The sequence below is a fragment of the Choloepus didactylus genome, chromosome 19, assembly GCF_015220235.1.
Source record: "Choloepus didactylus isolate mChoDid1 chromosome 19, mChoDid1.pri, whole genome shotgun sequence".
Lineage (NCBI taxonomy): Eukaryota > Metazoa > Chordata > Mammalia > Pilosa > Megalonychidae > Choloepus > Choloepus didactylus.
The window spans coordinates 25,917,604-25,936,963 of NC_051325.1; the positions used below are offsets into that span (position 1 = coordinate 25,917,604).

At 36.4% G+C, this 19,360-nt stretch overlaps 1 protein-coding gene across 6 annotated transcripts in view; it reads right to left on the reverse strand.

Annotated features, from left to right (window-relative positions):
- The window catches only part of PLCB1 (phospholipase C beta 1), an 856,401-nt gene that overhangs the window by 234,230 nt on the left and 602,811 nt on the right, over positions 1-19,360 (reverse strand). For all 6 annotated transcript variants that reach the window (XM_037811315.1, XM_037811314.1, XM_037811311.1 and 3 more), the window contains 6 exons: positions 18,690-18,774; positions 17,453-17,577; positions 13,932-14,086; positions 7,883-8,047; positions 5,418-5,517; positions 4,422-4,526 (listed from right to left, as the gene is read on the reverse strand). In XM_037811315.1, coding sequence (XP_037667243.1) covers positions 4,422-4,526; positions 5,418-5,517; positions 7,883-8,047; positions 13,932-14,086; positions 17,453-17,577; positions 18,690-18,774 — 735 coding nt within the window. The remainder of the gene's footprint in view (positions 1-4,421; positions 4,527-5,417; positions 5,518-7,882; positions 8,048-13,931; positions 14,087-17,452; positions 17,578-18,689; positions 18,775-19,360) is intronic.

Here is a 19,360-nt window from a genome sequence, read left to right on the forward strand (position 1 = left end):
TGTAGGTATAGAAGTGAAACATCTATTTTTCAATATGGCATATTCATGAAATAGACTTATATTTTACCTGTTCATAATGTAAAAAGTGGGCAAGGGGAACTTTTGACATTTTCCTTAAAGATAAATGAATTATTTTTTCTTACTATGGCTCTTGATTGATACATTTCTTTGTGCTCTGGGCTACTGGTAGGGGAAAGAACCTCTTTTATGATATAATATCCATAAGTTGTTCTACTTTTTGGGTATAACATTTTTGCTTGCTGCCTAAATAAAATGGTATTTCAATTAAGCTAAGGAAAACCAAAATATAACTGAGTATAAATTTGTAGGGTGAGCATAAACATTTGATTTTAATTATCTTTAAATTCAGTTTTGTAGCATAAGATATTAGACTTTGTGCCTTCTTTTATTTCTTTATTTGCATTTTAAAAGATTTGTGGGTGAGAGGAACTAGGTGTAGTCCAGAAACAGAGTTAATAGTTTAATTGACACAAACAACTAAGTACTACCTGGGATTTCATCTTTTAAGGGCTTTACTAAATAAGACCTTGGGTTTTCCTAGCAGAACTAAATTCATGTTCAATTTGGCCAAAGTGAGCTAAGAGAAGGCTATTGAATATTGGTAGAAGAGAAATAACTGAATCTAAAAAAAGAGATATTTCGTTGCATCAAATGGATTCATGGGACATTAATGGCATCCTGGATTGTTGTAAACAGTGCCTGAAATTTGGCATCATCAAGAAATATTTACCACAAGGAACTGTCTTTCATACTATTAAATAGGGACATGTTGCTTACTGCTGAGGCAACCCTGTCATTTATTGTCTGGATGGGGACACTTTCAAGAATGAAAGGGGCACTATTAATAAATACACAGAGACCATGGGCTTCATCACCTACTCACTCATCATCTTTGGAAAAACCGATACATGCTGGAGAATAAGTCAAACATTGGAGCTCTGTTAATTAATAATTAATTTTTGAATGGATTTTTCCAATTTTTATTTTCACTAAATTTCTTACTTGCTAAAGGAGATAAAGAAGACGTCGATAATGAGTACTATTATGGGGAAATCTAAAACAACTGGAATAGTTGGGGATTGAGAGATCCTGGTTAAATGCATTTTTATTTTTCAAGAATTAGCTAGCTGGGAAACTATTTAGTTTCAACTGTTGCTGCAAATTTTTCTAAAAGATGCTAACATCTAAGTGACTATCACTTAAGGAACAGAGCAGACTGAATTATCCTGGCACAAATGAGGTGACTACAGGTGTAGAGGAAAACATGTGTGCTTGGAGTTGGAAAGCCTTGTGTTGGAATTTCAGCATCTGTCGATCCATCTGACCCCTCCAGCTTCCCCCTCCCTCTCTTCCTCTCTCGATACCTCCCTCCATTTCTCCTTGCTTTCTTATATTCATTGAGACATTTCATAGAGACTCTCCTAAGCAATCCTCTATGAGTTTTACAAGCATTATTTCACTTTTTCCTGATACCAACCTTATGATATATCTCTTTTATACCCATTTTATATACAAGAAAACTAAGATTCAGAGCAGTTAATGATCAGCCACTTATTGGTACAACAGCATCTTAACTTGCCTCCCCTTCTCAGTCTCTCACCACAGAGCAGTCAGAGGATGGTCCTTCTATAGTGTAAGTCAAGCCACTATGGGCTCCACCGCTCAGAGGGACAGCCACAATTCTTAGCATGGAATCAGGCCTCAACCAACTCTCTGAACCCATCTCCTCCTTGCCTCTAGCTCTTGCTCCTCTATCCACATAGGTGTTTTTCCTGATGCTGGACAAGGCCAAGCCCCTTCTACCCAAGTCTGTATCTGCTTTTTCCTTGGCCTAGATCATACTTCCTGACCTCTGCAGAACTGACCCCTCCCTTCCTTCAGGCTCACATGTTACATTATCAAAAAGGCCTTCAGCCATAGTCAATCAATACCCTCCTCCCACCCCCACTGTCATTTCCACTTCCCTCTCCCTATTTTCTTCTTATTATTATTCCTTTTTTAACACTTAACACAGTCTTTATTCATTTGTCTGTTTGTCTGCCTCACCCCTCGACAGTAAGCTCTGTGATGGCTGGGGCTTTGCTTTCTTCTCTGTTGCAACCCCAGGATCTAAAACGGGGCCAGCATATAACAGGCACTCGATAGAAATATTTGATGAATGATTTACGTATGACTTTACACAAATTACTTAACCTCTTTGAGCCTCAGCTTCCTCATGTGTAATGGGAATAATAAGATTATTATTACTGCAGTTGTGAGGATTAAATTTCATGACGATTATGAAGCCCTAATACACAGCACGTACTCCCCAGACTTACTGTGTTGCTATTATTATTAAGAGGGTCATCATTACTATATAGGACCTAAAGACCATCAATTTCTATGAAATCTAGGCACACAGAGGGAAAAAGACCATATAACTAGACTCCTAAAAATTAAAAAAAAAAATTAAACCCATAGAGGTGTGTTTAATTATATTTGCCTCTTTTTATTTTTGAAAAAAAAAAAAAAATGAGTGTGACAAATTTCTAGTTACTTAAACATTTTAATAGTTGATTTTCTTTTTAAATTCAATATTTTATCATACTAGAATAACAGCAACAACAGCAACCATAATAATAATATAGAGCAGGAGTCAGCAAACATTTTTCTGTGAGGCACCTGACAGGAAATATTTTTTGGCTCCGTGGGCCACGTGGTCTCTGTCACAACGACTCATCTCTGCCACTAGGTGGCGCAGAAGCAGCTCCAGGCAATATGAAAATAACATGGGTGCGGCCTTGTTCCAAAAGGACTTTACCTACAAAAACAGGCAGTGGACTGATTTAGCCAGTGGGCCATGGTTTTCCGACTCCTGGTGTAGAGCATCACCTATCTATTCCTTATATGGCTCAGTAGGTCTGGGAGGTCAGGGGAGCAGGTCTTGAACTTTATAGAGCAGATAATCAATGCAGAACCGGCATGGCTTCTCCTTACTAGCTAAGGTGCCGGCACTGCCATGGGTTCCATTGTGTCTGCAGCAGACTCTTTGCAAAGGGTGGGGCCAGGCCCAGAAAGCAGTGGGCTGGGGCCTTGCTCACATGTCCTTATCTCACTGGCCTCTCTTATGAAGCAGCAGCCAGAGTGAGAGTTGTGATACCCCCAAGGAATCAGCAGTAACATTAAAAAGAGCATCTGGGCAGGATGGAGGGGGAGAAGCAAAGGAAGTAGCCAAAGCCATTAATATGGTTTTCAAATATTTTTAAGTGTATAATTCAGTGGCATTCATAATGTTGTACTATCATCAACCTCATTCATTACAAACTTTCTCATCATTCCAAACAGAAACTCTGTATCCATTAAACAATAACTACCTATTCCCCTCCCCATATCCCCTGTACCTCTTAGTTATTTTCTGTCTCTATGAATTCACTTTTGCTAGGCATTTCATATAAGTGGAATCATATGCTATTTGTCCTTGTGTATGGGGCCTTGCTTATTTCACTCAGCATAATGTTTTCAAGGTTTATCCGTGTTGTAGCAGGTATTAGAACTCCATTCGTTTTAGCAGCTATGTAATACTCCATGTTTTGTATATACCACATTTTATTTACACATTCATTTGTTCATGAGCATGTGGGTTCTTTCTACCATTGAAGCCAGAACTTTTTGCTGGATCCTCAGAGCAGTGCATCTCTGAGAACCAAACTGGGCAGACACCAACTCAGATGCCTGAACGTTCCAGTTCTTTTGCTGCTTTTTGAAGATACCATCCACTGCAGCAATGGCTGACACATTTGTCGTGTTTGACCCAAAAGATGTTTCATAAATGAAGACATCTTACATAAAACTCTCACTTTCCATCCTCCTGAACGATCCAAAGATTTGGCAATACTGATCTCCTTCACACATGGCAATGGTTGGCTGGGGTGAGTGTTGGGTGCCATCTCTGGAGGGAACATATACTCCCCAGTTTGCCATAGTCTCTACCATTCACAAGTACTTACACTTGGACTACTTGGCACTATAAGCTTTCAAGTTTATATTTCCTGGTTAACACTGTAATGGGGTGAATTGCTCTAACCTTAGGATCATGTTCTAAAACTGGCTAAAGGTGAGTTCACTGTACAGACCTGGATAGCCTGCTGTAGAAGCAAGTAGCATGGGATAGGATGCACCAGGTCCATGAAAACAAGACTACCAGTGAATAAATATGCTCAAAGTGGAAGCATTAGAAATTAAATTAAATTAAATTAATTCACAAAGGCTTGAGCAATTTACCTCTAAACATACACACAAAAACAGATGTGATTCTGAGACCAGAAACTCCTGCCTCTTCTTTGGCTCAGTTTTCCTTTCAAGAAACCACACACATATGAATGCCTCCAAATGGAAATATCCCTTTAAATTAGGTTTTTTACCTGCATATGTATCTGGCACATAGTCTTTCACTTCGATGTAGACAAAGACAGCTGGCAGCATCAGAGGCTGGTTCCTTTCATTCCTCAGACTGACATAGTGATAGCCTGGAGGGTGACAATAATATTGGGTATCACATATTGTCTTCACAATGCTAGTTCTAATACATGAACATCCATGTGACGGAAGTGTCTATTTTAGCTGGCTTAGGATGACAAACAGGTCACTATTTTACATTTTAGTCACATGGTTCTGAATGAAAAGGTATTTTTCTCATCAGAGAGAAAAAGATTGTTGGTTCTTATTTTTTACTTTTCCAGCCATATTTCCCCCAACAAAATAGAAATCAAACTGTCTCTCACAGATTGACTTATCAGTCCAAACTGCCCCCTGTTCATCCTCCTGAACGATGCAAAGATCTGGCAATACAAAGTAATAGAATTACACTTGCCAAGTCTTCTTGACCTTGGGCTCGGCCAAATACTCTGCTTTGATCAATGAGGTGTTAGTGATGTGGGGCAAGTGGAGGCTTAAAATGTGCTTGCAGACTTAGACTTGCCCTTTTGCAGTTCAATGGTCTGCCATAGAAGTCCCTTCTGTGGCCTGGGCCCCCAGGAATGAACACATGTGCAGCAGACCTAAACCCAACCCACAGCTGGAAGCACAGCAATCCAGCTAAGCCCAGCTTAGACCAGCCAAACCTCTGCCAACCCACAGAACTGTGAGCATGAAGACAGATACTGGTTGTTATAAGCCATTGAGTTTTCTGATGATTTGTTACACAGAATTACAGTGGCAAGAGTTGACTAATGCACTATAGTGCATCACAAAAACATGAAATTGCTGAATTAAAATATAAATAAATAAATATAGCCTGGTTATATAACAAAATTACAAAGCTTCAAATACCCTTATAAATCATTCTTTAATGATCAAATAAGGCAGTGATGCTTCTCTTTACAATTTCAATAAAATGCTTCTCACTACATTATCCATACCTGGTCGAATTGCTTGTACTGGCAAGATCCGGTGACCAATAAATTTACCTCCTTCTTCATAAGCTGCTATCCTTAAACAGGCCAGAGAAGGAAGAACCACCTAAAAGGAGAGTTCAAGCATAAACGGTTACATGAACAATCAATTCTGAGAATGAATTAACAGGGTATTATTCAAACAGACAGTGCTTTTCCAAATCTAAGTAGAAGTTTCTACTTGGCTAATTTAGATAAAAAGTTAAGCTGATGCTCCACAATTCAGATTTCCTAAAGGAGAAGATATGGTTAACCAGAGGTATGGCTTCATCTAAGATCTATCACCTTACCCCAATGAGGCATTTGTTCAATACACAGGGCATTTTCATTTTACATGAAAACTCTCAATGTGGAAATGACACAAGTTCTATGAAGTACAAAGAGTTAATGGTCTTATCATTGTGCTAGCACTTGCTTTGTATTTTCAATGACTATTTCAAATGACATTTATACTTTCAAAGCAAGGCCAAAAATCAAAAAATGCTTTCAGGATGGCGTTCAAAATGCCATTGCTTTATAAATTTGTAAATTCCCAGATTAGGCATCAAGTAAATTCTCATTTCATTTTTTCCTCAATGTAAAAAAAATTGAATTGTGCAGCTATAGCTCATGTCATGAACATGAGAGTAACTTCCATCTTTTAAAATGCTTTTGCTAAGAACAGCAAACTAATAATTGTGGAAAATTTTCAATAGACTAGACATTTTCGGAAGAGTTTTCTTTTAATGTAACGACTTACAGATTATTTACAATAACCCTATGAAGTAGATACTATTATTAACACAGTTAACATATGAAAAATACTGGAGCATAGAGAGAGAAGGTAACTTGCCCAAGACATCCCAATTATTAAGTGGTGGTTCTGGGATTTGACACTGGGAAGGTAGTCTCCAGGGCCACCCTATGCTGTTAACCACACCCCAATGTGTGTAATGATTTTTTTTCCCTGCAGACACTTTGATCACCAGCAAAATCAACGAGAGTTGTGGTCGCATTAATAAAACCTGACAAGTGTACACTCCACTCACTGGATTGCTCTGCAGGGAGGGGAAACTGTGAGTAGGCCTGTGGAAATATGGCAGCTGCTTGATAACTGTACTTGTTGCATTAGGAAATAGTGTTAGGGTCTCTCCATTGGGACTCTCTATTTTAATAAGACTTTAAGACATTCATCCTAACTTACGTCTATCAAGCAAATCATGTTTATCACTTAGGAGGGAAACTGCCTAAGCTTATGTTAGGTTCATTGAAATATTTGAAGAAGCCTTAAGAAATATAAGACTATCATACTCTACTACCAAAAGGAATGTTTTGGGGTATGAAATGAGGGAAACATCCTAAAACACTAGAGAAGGCTCAGTGATTTCAGAAAGGGTGCCTTAAAATATACATTCTCTTTGTAGAAGACTGCCTTTGTCTGTTGTGGTCAGATGAAAGCAAGTGATATGGTAAGAAAGCCTACTCCACTTTCTACTGAACTTCCCTTCTTCTTTGAGGTAGTAGGCATGGGTTAAGAAGATTTGCTACAAGGGGCTAGAGATTCTAGGAGTTTTAGTAACAGTCTTTTCAAAGACAGTACAGACCTCCTTTCTCTCTCTATTCTACTTCATTGAGTTACAATGAAAATACGTCATTTGGCACTCATTATGAGAAGATGTAAGTTAATCTTCTAAGTTATTCTGGTCTTCCAAAGTGAGGCATGCTTTGATTAATTGATGTACAATACAATTCATAAAATTAAAACAAGTGATTATCAGAGTTCCTGAATACCTTTCAGGATAGTTTTAAAGATGCCATTGCTCTCTAAATTTGCAAATTCCCAAATTAAGCAACAAATAATTACTCATTTCATTTCTTCCCTTGATACAAAACACCTAGAATATGCATTTATAGAGCATGTCAAGAACACGAGACCAAACTCATAGAGTCAGAATCCAGAATATGGGCTGCCAGGGATCCGGGGGGGTGTGGATGGGGGGAGATGACAGCGAATGGGAAGTTATTGCTTAAAATGTACAGAGTTCCCATTTGGAACAATGGAAATGCTTTGGTCATAGAAGGTGGTGATGGTAGCACAACATTGTGAATGTAATTAACAGCACTGAAATATGTATCTGAATGTGGTTACAAGGGGAAATGTTAGTTTGAATATATGGCAGTAGAATAAAAATTAAAAAAAAAAAAAGTCCATGAAACTGCACTACACAAACAGTGAACCCTAGTTAAACCATGGACTATAGGTAATTGAACAATTACAAAAATGTGCTTTCATCAGTTGTATCAAATGGACCACACCAATGCAAGGTGTTAATAATAGGGTGGTGTTTGGGAATCTTGTATAAATTGATGCATGACTGTTCTATAAACTCACAACTTCTCTAATAAAATAATATAAATAAGTAAATAATAGAAAAAAAGAACACGAGACCAACTTTTTTGAACACAATGGGTTCTTCTTCCCAGACGGGGTTTACAGCATTTCCCTGTGATGTCTTGGTCTTAAAGGCTTTTCTCCTTGTGTCCACAGGCAAACCGAACATATCCACTTCCACGTAGGTCCCAACTTTCTTATCAGAAAGAAACTGACCTGAAATAATCTAGAAAACAATAAAAAAGGAGCTCTTGATAAGTGAGTACAAATATTGATTGTGGATGTTGAATATAAGCAAAATGAAATAGAAGCCGGAATAGAAATATGATTTCTATTTCACTTAAAGAGTTGAGTTGGTATAGGAAATAATATCAAAAATGCTGAGGTTAGAAGGAATCAGTTAATAAGTCAAAGTTGTACAGGAGGAAATAAATGAACCAAATATCAACTTTAAAGCATCAGACCCAATTTATCATCACCCCTAACCTTATCTGCTTAGCCATCCATAATAATTGTGGGTATCCTTTGCCCAGCTCTGTAACTAATGGATGTTGGAGGGTTAAAAGAGATTTAAAACTCACAGATTCATAAAATGTCTTCCATGTCTGTCTCTTTTTCTGAGCCAGTTTTCCAAACCTGAGCTATCAATCAGGGTGTCATAAAGGTTAATGGAAGCAAAGAACAACACGTCCTGCTGCTTTACACCAGAGAGGGGCAGCAGCAGAAAGCAATTGCTATTGAATCTGGGTTGGAGAGTCAGAATAAAGCTACCTGGTGGTCAGGAGCTTTCTGAGCTGAGTCCATGAAAGGAGACACAGTTACCAATATATGGCTGGACCGGTAATCAGACAGAAGGTACGGCCTCAGAACAATGGAGTCATGCGAGTGGCCATCAGAGCCTGAGTGAGGTCAAAATCAGCTACACACCTATATGGTCAGAAATTCAGAACACGTCAGAGAGGAAGCCATGAGGAAGAGGCTGTCTGAATTTGCCCTGGGACAACTGGCTGCCCCCGGATGTTCTTTTCAGCCTAAGTGCATGGAACCTGCTTGCAACAATCCCTTTGTTTAGCTTTAGGTTCTACATGAGTAGAAGGACTTAGCAGACATTTTACAACATGTTTGAACCCTCCAGGTTATGTGAATCATACTGAGAATTCAGATATACCAAAGATTTTGAGTGCTTCATATGTTCAATCAAAGTAGAAGTCCTTAACTAAAATAACAATGCTATCTCTAACTGTTCTCTTCAGTAAAATGGGGTGGTGATCAGCATTGGAGCTCACAGGTCTGTTCTGACTCTCTAAATTCTATGCCAGAGAATCAGAGCAAAGGCACAGGGGGACAAATATGTGTTGCATCCTGGCACCCCCTGTCAGCTCTACTACAGCCTGGCCTGGCTGTTGAGAGGAGACTGACGGCTCTGGAAACATCGCCATTCTGGACTGAGGTAGCACTTTACACTTGTCTTTTGCTCAACTGTGTCCGCTTCACAGCTCAACTTACTTTCTTGCCTCTGTGTCACCGTTTTACAATCACTTATGCTGTAACAATACAATTTTCAAGGAAAAAGAAAAATAAGCAAGCAAACATGCAAAACAAAATGAATCTGCAAACAAGGCAAAAACATACATAGTTTGACCTACTATAAAGACAACTGACAAGAGTTCCAAAAATAACATGTTATCAGTATAGGATGCTTAGGCATTTATTTTAATCAAACTTGACAGGAATTAAATACCCTTTGCTGAAAACAATTTCCTAAAATAAATACAATCTTGAAGCTCTAATTCTGCCGACTTCACTCTTTATATATATGGCTTGAAATGATTTTAAAAGATATAATTGTGAAATGTGATTAAAATTTTATTTAAAAAATTTTTTTTGGTATAAAACGACATGTTTTAAGATAAAAATGAGTTAAACATCTTAGGGTAGATAAACTTAGTGAAAACGTTACAGAACATAATTTTACATAGTGCTTCACATGCTTTTGGTTTAAGATCAATCTGAAAATTGCACTTACGTCCAATAAAAAATGTTTCTTAGTTCCAGATGAACTATGCAGTTAAACCAAAAAGAAACGAAACTTTAAAAATTACATGAAATTCCAGCTACAATAACCAAGAGCTCCTAGAACCTATGTAAAAAGCTCATGATAAAAATGCACTTCCCATTCGTAGTATTAAAAATATTTTCTTACAGTTAAAAATATTTATCTCAGACAGAAGAAGATGGCGGCATAGAGAGAGTGGAAGCTAGTCTGTCCCCCTGGAACAACTAATAAACAACCAGGAACACTAGTAAATAATCTGGAATAAGTGCAGGGGGGACAAACGTGACTGTCCACTCATCATACACCAACTTGAATTGGGAGGAATGCCCAAGATCGCAGCATAACATCTGTAAGTAAAAACTGCGGATCCAAGCCAGGAGCCCCCTCCTCCCATGGCCCGAACTGCAAAGCCTCGCTGTGACAGAGAGCAGCACTCTCTGAACAAGTGAATATAGCTCAGGCGAGCTCCAACTGGGGTTCTAATTAACAAGCGTGGACTGCCCAATACAAGCTATGAATCCCCAATGAGCAGACAGAGGCTTTTGGTGATGACTGACTTTGGAGAGCTGGAGGGTGGCCATGGACTGACCATGAAGGGGGCTTTCTGTCCCTTTTTCAGCTCAGTGGAGAAAGCCTCAGTCATTTTCAGTTCCCAGCACTCTGACCCAGATAAGGGTGGAGACAGCACAGGCAGACAGACTATTCAAATGCTAATAACCTCTCCCTAGGGGGTTATCTTCCCTAAGAGGAAAGAGAGGAGGCCCAGCTCTACTCCCTGCCTTTCATTCAGAACTAGACCCCAGAGCCTGGGGGAAAACAGCCACGGGCCACACCTCCTTACACCAGTCTGGAGCTACAGGCTGACAGGTGCCACCTGCCGGGTGGAAAAGCACAGTAACTTGAGGCCTCACAGGGTGTACCAATCTTCTAAGACACCATCAGGAAATGGGATACTATTCCCTCCTTCCAAAACCTGAGCTCATTCTGGTCTGGGAAAACCTGATTGGGGTAACCATGGAAACCAGATGCCTAGACAACAGAAAACTACAACCCACACTAAGAAAAACAAAGTTATGGTCCAGTCAAAGGAACAAACTTGTACTTTACTGAGATACAGGAATTGAAACAACTAATGCTAAATCAATTCAAAAAGTTTAGGGAAGATATGGCAAAAGAGGTGAAGCATATAATGAAAACACTGGGCATACACAAAGTAGAAATCGAACGTTTGAAAAAACAACTGGCAGAATCTAAGGAAATGAAAGGCATAATGCAAGAAATGAAAGACACTATGGAAACATATAACAGCAGATCTCAAGAGGGAGAAGAAAACACTCAGGAACTGGAGAACAAGGCACCTGAAAGCCTACACACAAAAGAACAGATAGAGAAAAGAATGGAAAAATATGAGCAACGTCTCCAGGAACTTAAGAACAAAACAAAATGCAGGAATATACGTATCACTGGTGTCCCAGAAGGAGAAGAGAAGGGAAAATGGGCAGAAGCAATAATAGAGGAAATAATCAACGAAAATTTCCCATCTCTTATGAAAGACATAAAATTACGTATCCAAGAAGCAAGGCATACCCCAATCAGGATAGATCTGAATAGGCCTACGCCAAGACACTTAATAATCAGATTATCAAACATCAAAGATAAAGAGAGAATCCTTAAAGCAAGAGAAAAGTGATCCGTCACATACAAAGGAAGCTTGATAAGACTATGTGTGGATTTCTCAATAGAAACCATGGAGGCAAGAAGGAAGTAGGTGATATATTTAAAATAATGAAAGAGGAAAACCACCAACCCAGAATCCTATATCTGGCAAAATTGTCCTTCAAATATGAAGGAGAGCTTAAAATATTCTCTGACAAACAGACAATGACAGTTCGTGAACAAGATACCTGCCATACAGGAAATACTAAAGAAAGCACTGCAGACAGAAAAGAAAAGACAAGAGTGGGAAGTTTTGAAAACAATTTTGGGAGATAGTAGTACAGCAATGTAAGTACACTGAACAAAGATGACTGTGAGTATAGTTGAAAGAGGAAGGTTAGGAGCATGTGGGACACCAGAATGAAAGATGAAAAGATAAAGACTGGGACCATAAAACTCAGTGAAACATAGAGTGCTCCAAGATTGTAATAAAAGGTACATGAGGTAGAACAAATGAATGTCAACATTGCAAGGTGTTAAAAATAGGGTGGGATTTGGGGGTGGGAAATACAATCAATGCAAACTAGAGACTATAATTAGCAGAAACATTGTATTATGCTTCCTTTAATATAACAAAGGCAATATACCAAAGCTAAATCCATATGAGGGGGGTGCACAGAGGAAGGGTATGGGACTCCTGGCATTGGTGATGTTGTCTGACTCTTTATTCTACTTTAGTTTAATGCTGTCTTTCCTTTTGTTGCTTTCTAGCTGTCATGGTTTTTTCTCTTTCTTTTTTCTTTTTCTTTTGTCTATCTATCTTCTTTGACTCTTCCTCCTTCTTTGTGGAAGAAATAGAGATGACCTTATATAGATAGTGGCTATGGTGCTAAATACATAAATACATGACTATACAGGGAACCAATGTTTGTTTATTTAGGACGGAATGTATGGTGTGTGAACAAAACTGTCTTTAAAAAAATGGGTTGATGAAGAAAACTTGAGGGCACTAATATTGAGTTTAATGAAACAGACACATAAAGACAAATATTGCAGGGTCTCACTGATATGAACTAATTATAATATGTAAACACATAGACATGAAATATAAGTTACCAGGATATAGAACAAGGCTAAAGAATGGGGAGCAGTTGCTTATTAGGAACAGAATGTTCAACTAGGGTGAACTTAAACATTTGGAAATGGACAGAGGTGATGGTAACATGTTGTGAGAATAACTAACAGGGCTGAATGGTGTGTGAAGATGGTGGAAAGAGTAAGCTCAGAGTCACATATGTCACCAGAAAGAAAGCTGGAAGTTAAAAGATGGGAATGTAGAAGACAGTGAATTTTGTGGTGGACAATGTCCGTGATTAACTGTACAAATATTAGAAATGTCTCTCATGAACTAGAACAAATGTATGACACTATAACTAGAAGTTAATAATAGAGGAGCATATAGGAAAAATTAAATACCTATTGCAAACTATATACTACAGTTAGTGGTATTTTAACATTCTTTCAACAGTAACAAATGTACTATACCAAAACTATGAATCAATAATGGAGGGGGGGTGGTTAGGGGTATGGGAGGATTTGAGTTTCCTTTTTTTGTCTTTATGTGTTCTCTGGAGTAATGAAAATGTTCTAAAAATTGAAAAAAAATTAATTGTGGTGATAGATGCACAGCTGTATGATGGTACCCTGGGCAACTGATCATACAGTTTGGATCTTTGGATAACTGTATAGTATGTGAACAATCTCAATAAAAAATAAAAAATAAAAAAAGTATATGGAATTAAAAAAATATTTATTTCTGCTGTAACATCAATTTCAAAGATTGCAAAGAATCATTTGCAATTAAGTTTTTAGGGTCAGATGTATATTTAATAAAGCAACTCTGGTTTTATTTAAAATCCCTGCACACTCTGGTATATTTTCAAACACAGTGCTATGGGAATGTGAAAGCATTTATTCAATATTTAATAACTTATTGAGAGAATGTTTTCTCCTCTCATTTTGTCAGTGTGGCTATTTTTCTAGAACTTAAAAAAAGATGAGACGATCTCTCCAATATAAGTCACTAATTTATGAGGTAAATTTTACCGTGGGATATCTACACCAACAGAAGGGATTGGCCATAGTGAATCTCATCAGCTTGTTTTCTAGATTTAGGGTCTAATTTTTAACATATGAAGAGTGAGGTGTAGCTCCTTTTTCTCAACCATGTGACTTCTGAAAACTTGTAATGGGGATTTGATCTTTAAAGAGAAAAACGTGTGAAGGAAGGAGAGCCTTTGGTAGCTACCAAATTTTTAATGACTAAACTGCTTCTGCACATGAAATAGATGATGATCAAGACTTGCTGGCAACATTTTTGTAATAGAGATGTACATACCTTAACAGATAAAGTGTTGGCCACAATTCCATCTACGATGCCCTCAGTAAATGGATCAAAATGCTTATCAGGTCTTCTCATAAACTCTGGCTTTAGTCTGTAGCCACTCTTTCCATTGTATTCATACATCCCCATATTAATTTGCATAGCCAAATCTGAATATCAAAAACACAAACTTTTAGTATGAATGCATTTATATTTGGAGGAAGAAAAAAGAGAAAAAGAGTCCTATCATTAATTCCTTGCATTATAATCCACTTGTATTATTATTCCCCTTTACAAAAGAGCTAATCATATAGAAATTTAGGAAACACAGATAAGAAAAAAAGTTCAACTGTAATATCCAGATCCAGAGATAACCACTGCCAACCAGTTCACGTGTATCCTGTTCTCATACTTAAAATATATTTTGAACATACATCCATTTCACTGAATATTTCTGTCTTAATTTTAACAGCTGTGTAAAATTCATCTGAATAGATATATTTGCATAAGTGTATTATTTAACCGGTCTCTTCTTTGGGTCCATTTATGTTTATGTTTTGTTTTTTTTTTAAATTTTTCAATGGTAGATATAATGTTTTGATGAACATTCTTGTGGCAAAATCTTTAAATATATCATCAATTTTCTTAGGAGTGGGATCTTTGGGTCAAAAGATATGTACACTGGAGCAAGTTTTTGATAAGCCTTGCTAAAAGACCTTTCAGAAAGCTTAAACCTATTTATATTCCCCTAATTCTTGTTTTTGAGGATGGGCTTCCCCACACCTCATAAACAATGGATGCTATAATTTTCTTTTTAATTTATAGGAAAAACAATATTCCTTTTTCAAAATCTGCATTTCTTTGATTACTATTTAGCACAACCAATATCTTGATATTTAGCACAACACATTGACTTTTTTCCAATGGCCAAACGTCACTGTCAAAGTTTACCTATGATTCAGTATTATCAAATGAGCGTTTCTTCTAATTGCAAAAGTAGGGTTAAAAAACACATTTTAATAAAAGGCAAAAGATTTATACAATCTGAAAAGAAAGTCATAAAGAATCTGGGAAGCTTCCAGGTGTTCCAGGTTAACAATTTCCCAACTCATCTCCATTTATATGAATAATAAAAAGGTGATTATAGAATTATTTCAAAGTTCCATTTAGAAAATTTGTTGAGCAAATAAGTTAAAATTTCTTACCCCCTGCACTGTTATAAATACTATACCCAAACTGGACAAAATACCGAAAAAGAAAATGATAAATCTATCACACATAAAAAAAGGACTCCAAAAGCATAAAGTATATTAGGAAATTCTGTGTTCTAAAAAATAATACACAATAGGCAAGTAAACTTTACCCCAGGTACAAAAGGATAAATCCATATTAGGAGATCTATTATTATCACATCTATGCATAAAAGAAGAAATGAACATAATGATCATCCAAATAGATGTCAAAGAGACATATAATAACATACAACATAAATTTCTAAACTTTTAGTCAAGTAAGACAAATGTAAACTCCTTTAGTATGTTAAAAAATACCTCTCAAAGCTAGTCAATATCAAATCAACAGTATCACAACAGTGAAATTCCCATTAGTCTCAGAATGAAGAGAAGGATGCTCACTCTACACTACTATTTAATATTATTCTAGAATGGTCTATACAAAGCAATAAGACAAGGGGCAAAACAAGGTGAGATTAAATGACTGTAATGTGAATATGAAAAACTGGATAGAATCTATTGGCAACATATACTATTTATTAGAGCTTAGGAAGATGGGCACTGCTAAGATATTTACTTAAAAAATAAATATGCAAGTATCAACAACCAGAACTCATCTGCCAGAAACATAAAGCCATAGAAAATTTCATTAAAGAAACAAGACCTCTAATGAAGGCTACTGATTTTGCTGGGAGACCTAATGAAAGGATGCTTTAAGTGAAGAGGAAAACATTGTTTCTGTGACAGAAAAACTACAAATTATAACGGTGTCAGTTTTCTTCAGATGAATTTATAAATGTAACATGATTTTAATCAAAATCCTTCTTAAATGGGGGAGAGGGAAACATAATATAATTAAACTAAATTCATTTGGAACATGAATCTTACTGGCAATGGTGAGACAAAAGTGAAAATTAATATGATGAAGAAGAATTTCCACTTCCAAGTGTTAAACCACATAATAAAACATTACAATGAAAACACTGAGTTATGACTCCAGGAAGGCAGAAAAATGTATTAATGGAAAAGAATACTGAGTGAAAAAAAATGGATCCAAATTGACTAAAATGGCTGTATCTATTAAAAACTATAATCCCACTTCAGTGAGATGATTCTTTAGGGGGAAAAAAAGGATTGATCTCTTACTGATATCATACACCAAAATTAAATTTGGATGGATTAAAGAGAAAAATGAAAAAAAAAAAGGGAAGAAACCATAAAAGAAATAGAAGTAAATGCAAATCTTTCTGATCCTGGGATAGCAAGCTATAATCATAAAAGTGAGCCAAGAGTCCATAAAATAAAGCATAAGTCAACCTGATCTCATAAATTGTCTGTTTTATAAAATAAAAGAGACAATATATACTTTATATAAAAGGAAATGTTATAAATAAATGGGAAAATTCACAATAGTCCTGCACAGACAATTCACAAAAGCAGAAATACAAAATGTTCAACCTCATTAATAATCAAAGAAATGATATACAGCAGTAAGATATTCCCTGGAATTTATCGTGATTATTTTAAATGAGATTTCAAATGAGACAGGCCACCTCATATGATACATTAATGATGGAGGAGTAAAATCTAGGGCAACACTTTTGGTGGAAAACTGACATTATGCACAGAGGTGCTTAAACATTACACCTTTTAACGTAGTAATTCTGTTTTTCAGGAACTTTTCTAAAAGCATTATTAGGAGATAGGCCAAACAATTTATATTTGAGGCTGTTCATCAGAAAAGTATTAATAATATGAAAAAAATTCCCTTGATTTCCAGCAATAGGAATTGGATTTTAGTGAACTGTAAAACATGCTTAATTTAAATTTATTAAAATTCATGTTTTTGTATGGCATTTAATGACATATGTACCTATACCTATATACATATTGCTAACAAGAAATTAAGTGAAAAGGCATTTATTTGCACAGATAAAAAAACTTAAGGACTACAAACCATAAGTGAACATTGTTAAATCTCTCAGTGGAAGTGTGCTTGGCATTATTTATTTATACTTTTCTGAACTTTCCAAATTTTCTACAAAAATGTATAAAAAGAACTAAAAAAGCATGTTTGAAAAATAATGCAAAACTCAATTGAAATGAAAGCTTGATTATATATTTGCAAAGTTTGATTTTTTTTTTTTTTGGCATTGATAATTCTTTTAATGAAATTTGGCTCTATTTTTAAAAAATCCAAGTCTAGCCAATTTTCTCTCCCCCAATTACTTTGGAATGGTTTCTGGAAAATTGGAAATGTAGCTTTATAACAGAATGGAAAGGAGCACGAACTGTGGTACTTACCCACGGTTTGGAAATTAAGTGCAACCATTTGACAACCCGCATTCCAGAAAAGCTGAGGCATATAGTTGGATGAATCCACACGTGTTCCTTTTGGATATATCCTGCTAAGCTGCATCTTGTTATATCTGGACCATCATGTTAAGTAGTGAATACAATTATAAAAATCATTAGCCAATAATGATATGCAATTATAAAAATCAGTAGCCAGTATTAGCTGAGAGGCTACCCTCCATCATTGTCCATTGGGAAAGTAAAGTTAATACTGATGAGCTTATTAGGCTAAAAGGTCAAATATCAAAGGAAATTTCTGAACAAACAGAATAAATGTGCTTTTATAATATACACGTAGCATCACTTTGAGGATCCTTGTATGTAAAAACTAATGAGATAGCAAAAATGATTGAGTCAAAGTCAAAGTCAATGTGGTTTTGTGGAGATCAGTAAGGATGGGCTTAATTACTAAGGCCACATGAGAAAGCCAGAGAGTTCCAAGCCACGTGAGAGTAGGATACAGTGTTTGGCAGAAGCAGATAATACGAACTTGTATGGCTATTTTTGAAATGCTATCTGCTCATTTTCTTAACCTTCTCTGGGAGTGCTACTTGCCAAGGCCATGGTAATCTTATGATTGATAACAAGGTAAACATAGCACAGAAGTTTCTGTGCTTGTTTCAGTTTCTTGGCTCCTAGTATTTTTTATCCTATGAACCTTGTAGTTACTGAACAAGGCCATGCCTTGAAAAGGCAGTTGACTAGCTCCCATTACCCACTACCATTAGGTAGAGCTTAAACTAAGGTTCTGAGCTTAGCAGAACGAGTTTGAATCTTGACTTTGAAACTTGGGCAAGTTATTTCACCTTTCTGTGCCTCAGTTTCCTCATCTAATTTCTTTACATATATTATACCTAACCCACAGAGAAAGCCATAAAGTTGGTATCATTATTTCTTTCATAGATGAGGAAACTCAGAGAAACTACGAAAATTGCCAAAAGACACAGAGCTTGATGCTGTGGATTTGGTGTTGAAATTTAGGCTTCCTTTATTCCAATGTCAGTTCTCTTTTCCATTTGTCAGGCTACCCCACACAGCATTGCATCATAGACCTTAAACTATCTATCACTCCCAGGTTATAGATGTAAGCCATTTTATGCATCTTTCTCCCTGTTAAAAAAACTAAACAGACAGCACATCAATTCAATTGTGTTAACTCAGTAGTAATTCGTCCAATCAAGGATACTCTACAAACTCCACTGGAGATTTTGTAAGTTGCTCAAGTCCTTTGGTTTCCACAAAGGAAGACATTTCAAAACTTCTGTTTCTTTCTGAATTGACAAAAAACAAAAAAGGAAGGTGAGAAATAAAATTTAAATTATAATTTATAACATTATATAGGAAGTTCAAGTGTTCATTAAAATTAAGGACAATTAATTCATGACATAACTTTGTATTCAAAATTTTTTGGTTTCAGTGAACTATTTATTTAGAAGAAAAGTTGAGTCTTGTTAGATATTCCTTTTGACACTTATCACTTGGGTCAGATGTACTTATGGTTTTGGAAGTTAGCGAAATGGTGGTACTAGGGTGGAGAAGAGATTTTTAGAGGTGTATAGTGTTTTGTCAAAAGAGCATGGACCCTTTGGGACTCTGTTGTTCTAAGTCCATACAGATTGGTTTTGGGGGGCCATTGCTGGGGATTAATGAAAAAGACCATGGGAATGTTTGGGTTAAATACTGACTATCTCATTCATACATTGCCACCCTTCTGATTCAAACAACTAATGGGACATTAGAATTATGGTAGCAGAAGGATACTTGGAAATTTTCCAGTATTCCTTGGAATTTTCTAGATTAGATAACAGGCCAGAGAGCGGAACATGCTAAAGGTTTTATTAATATTCTTGAACACAA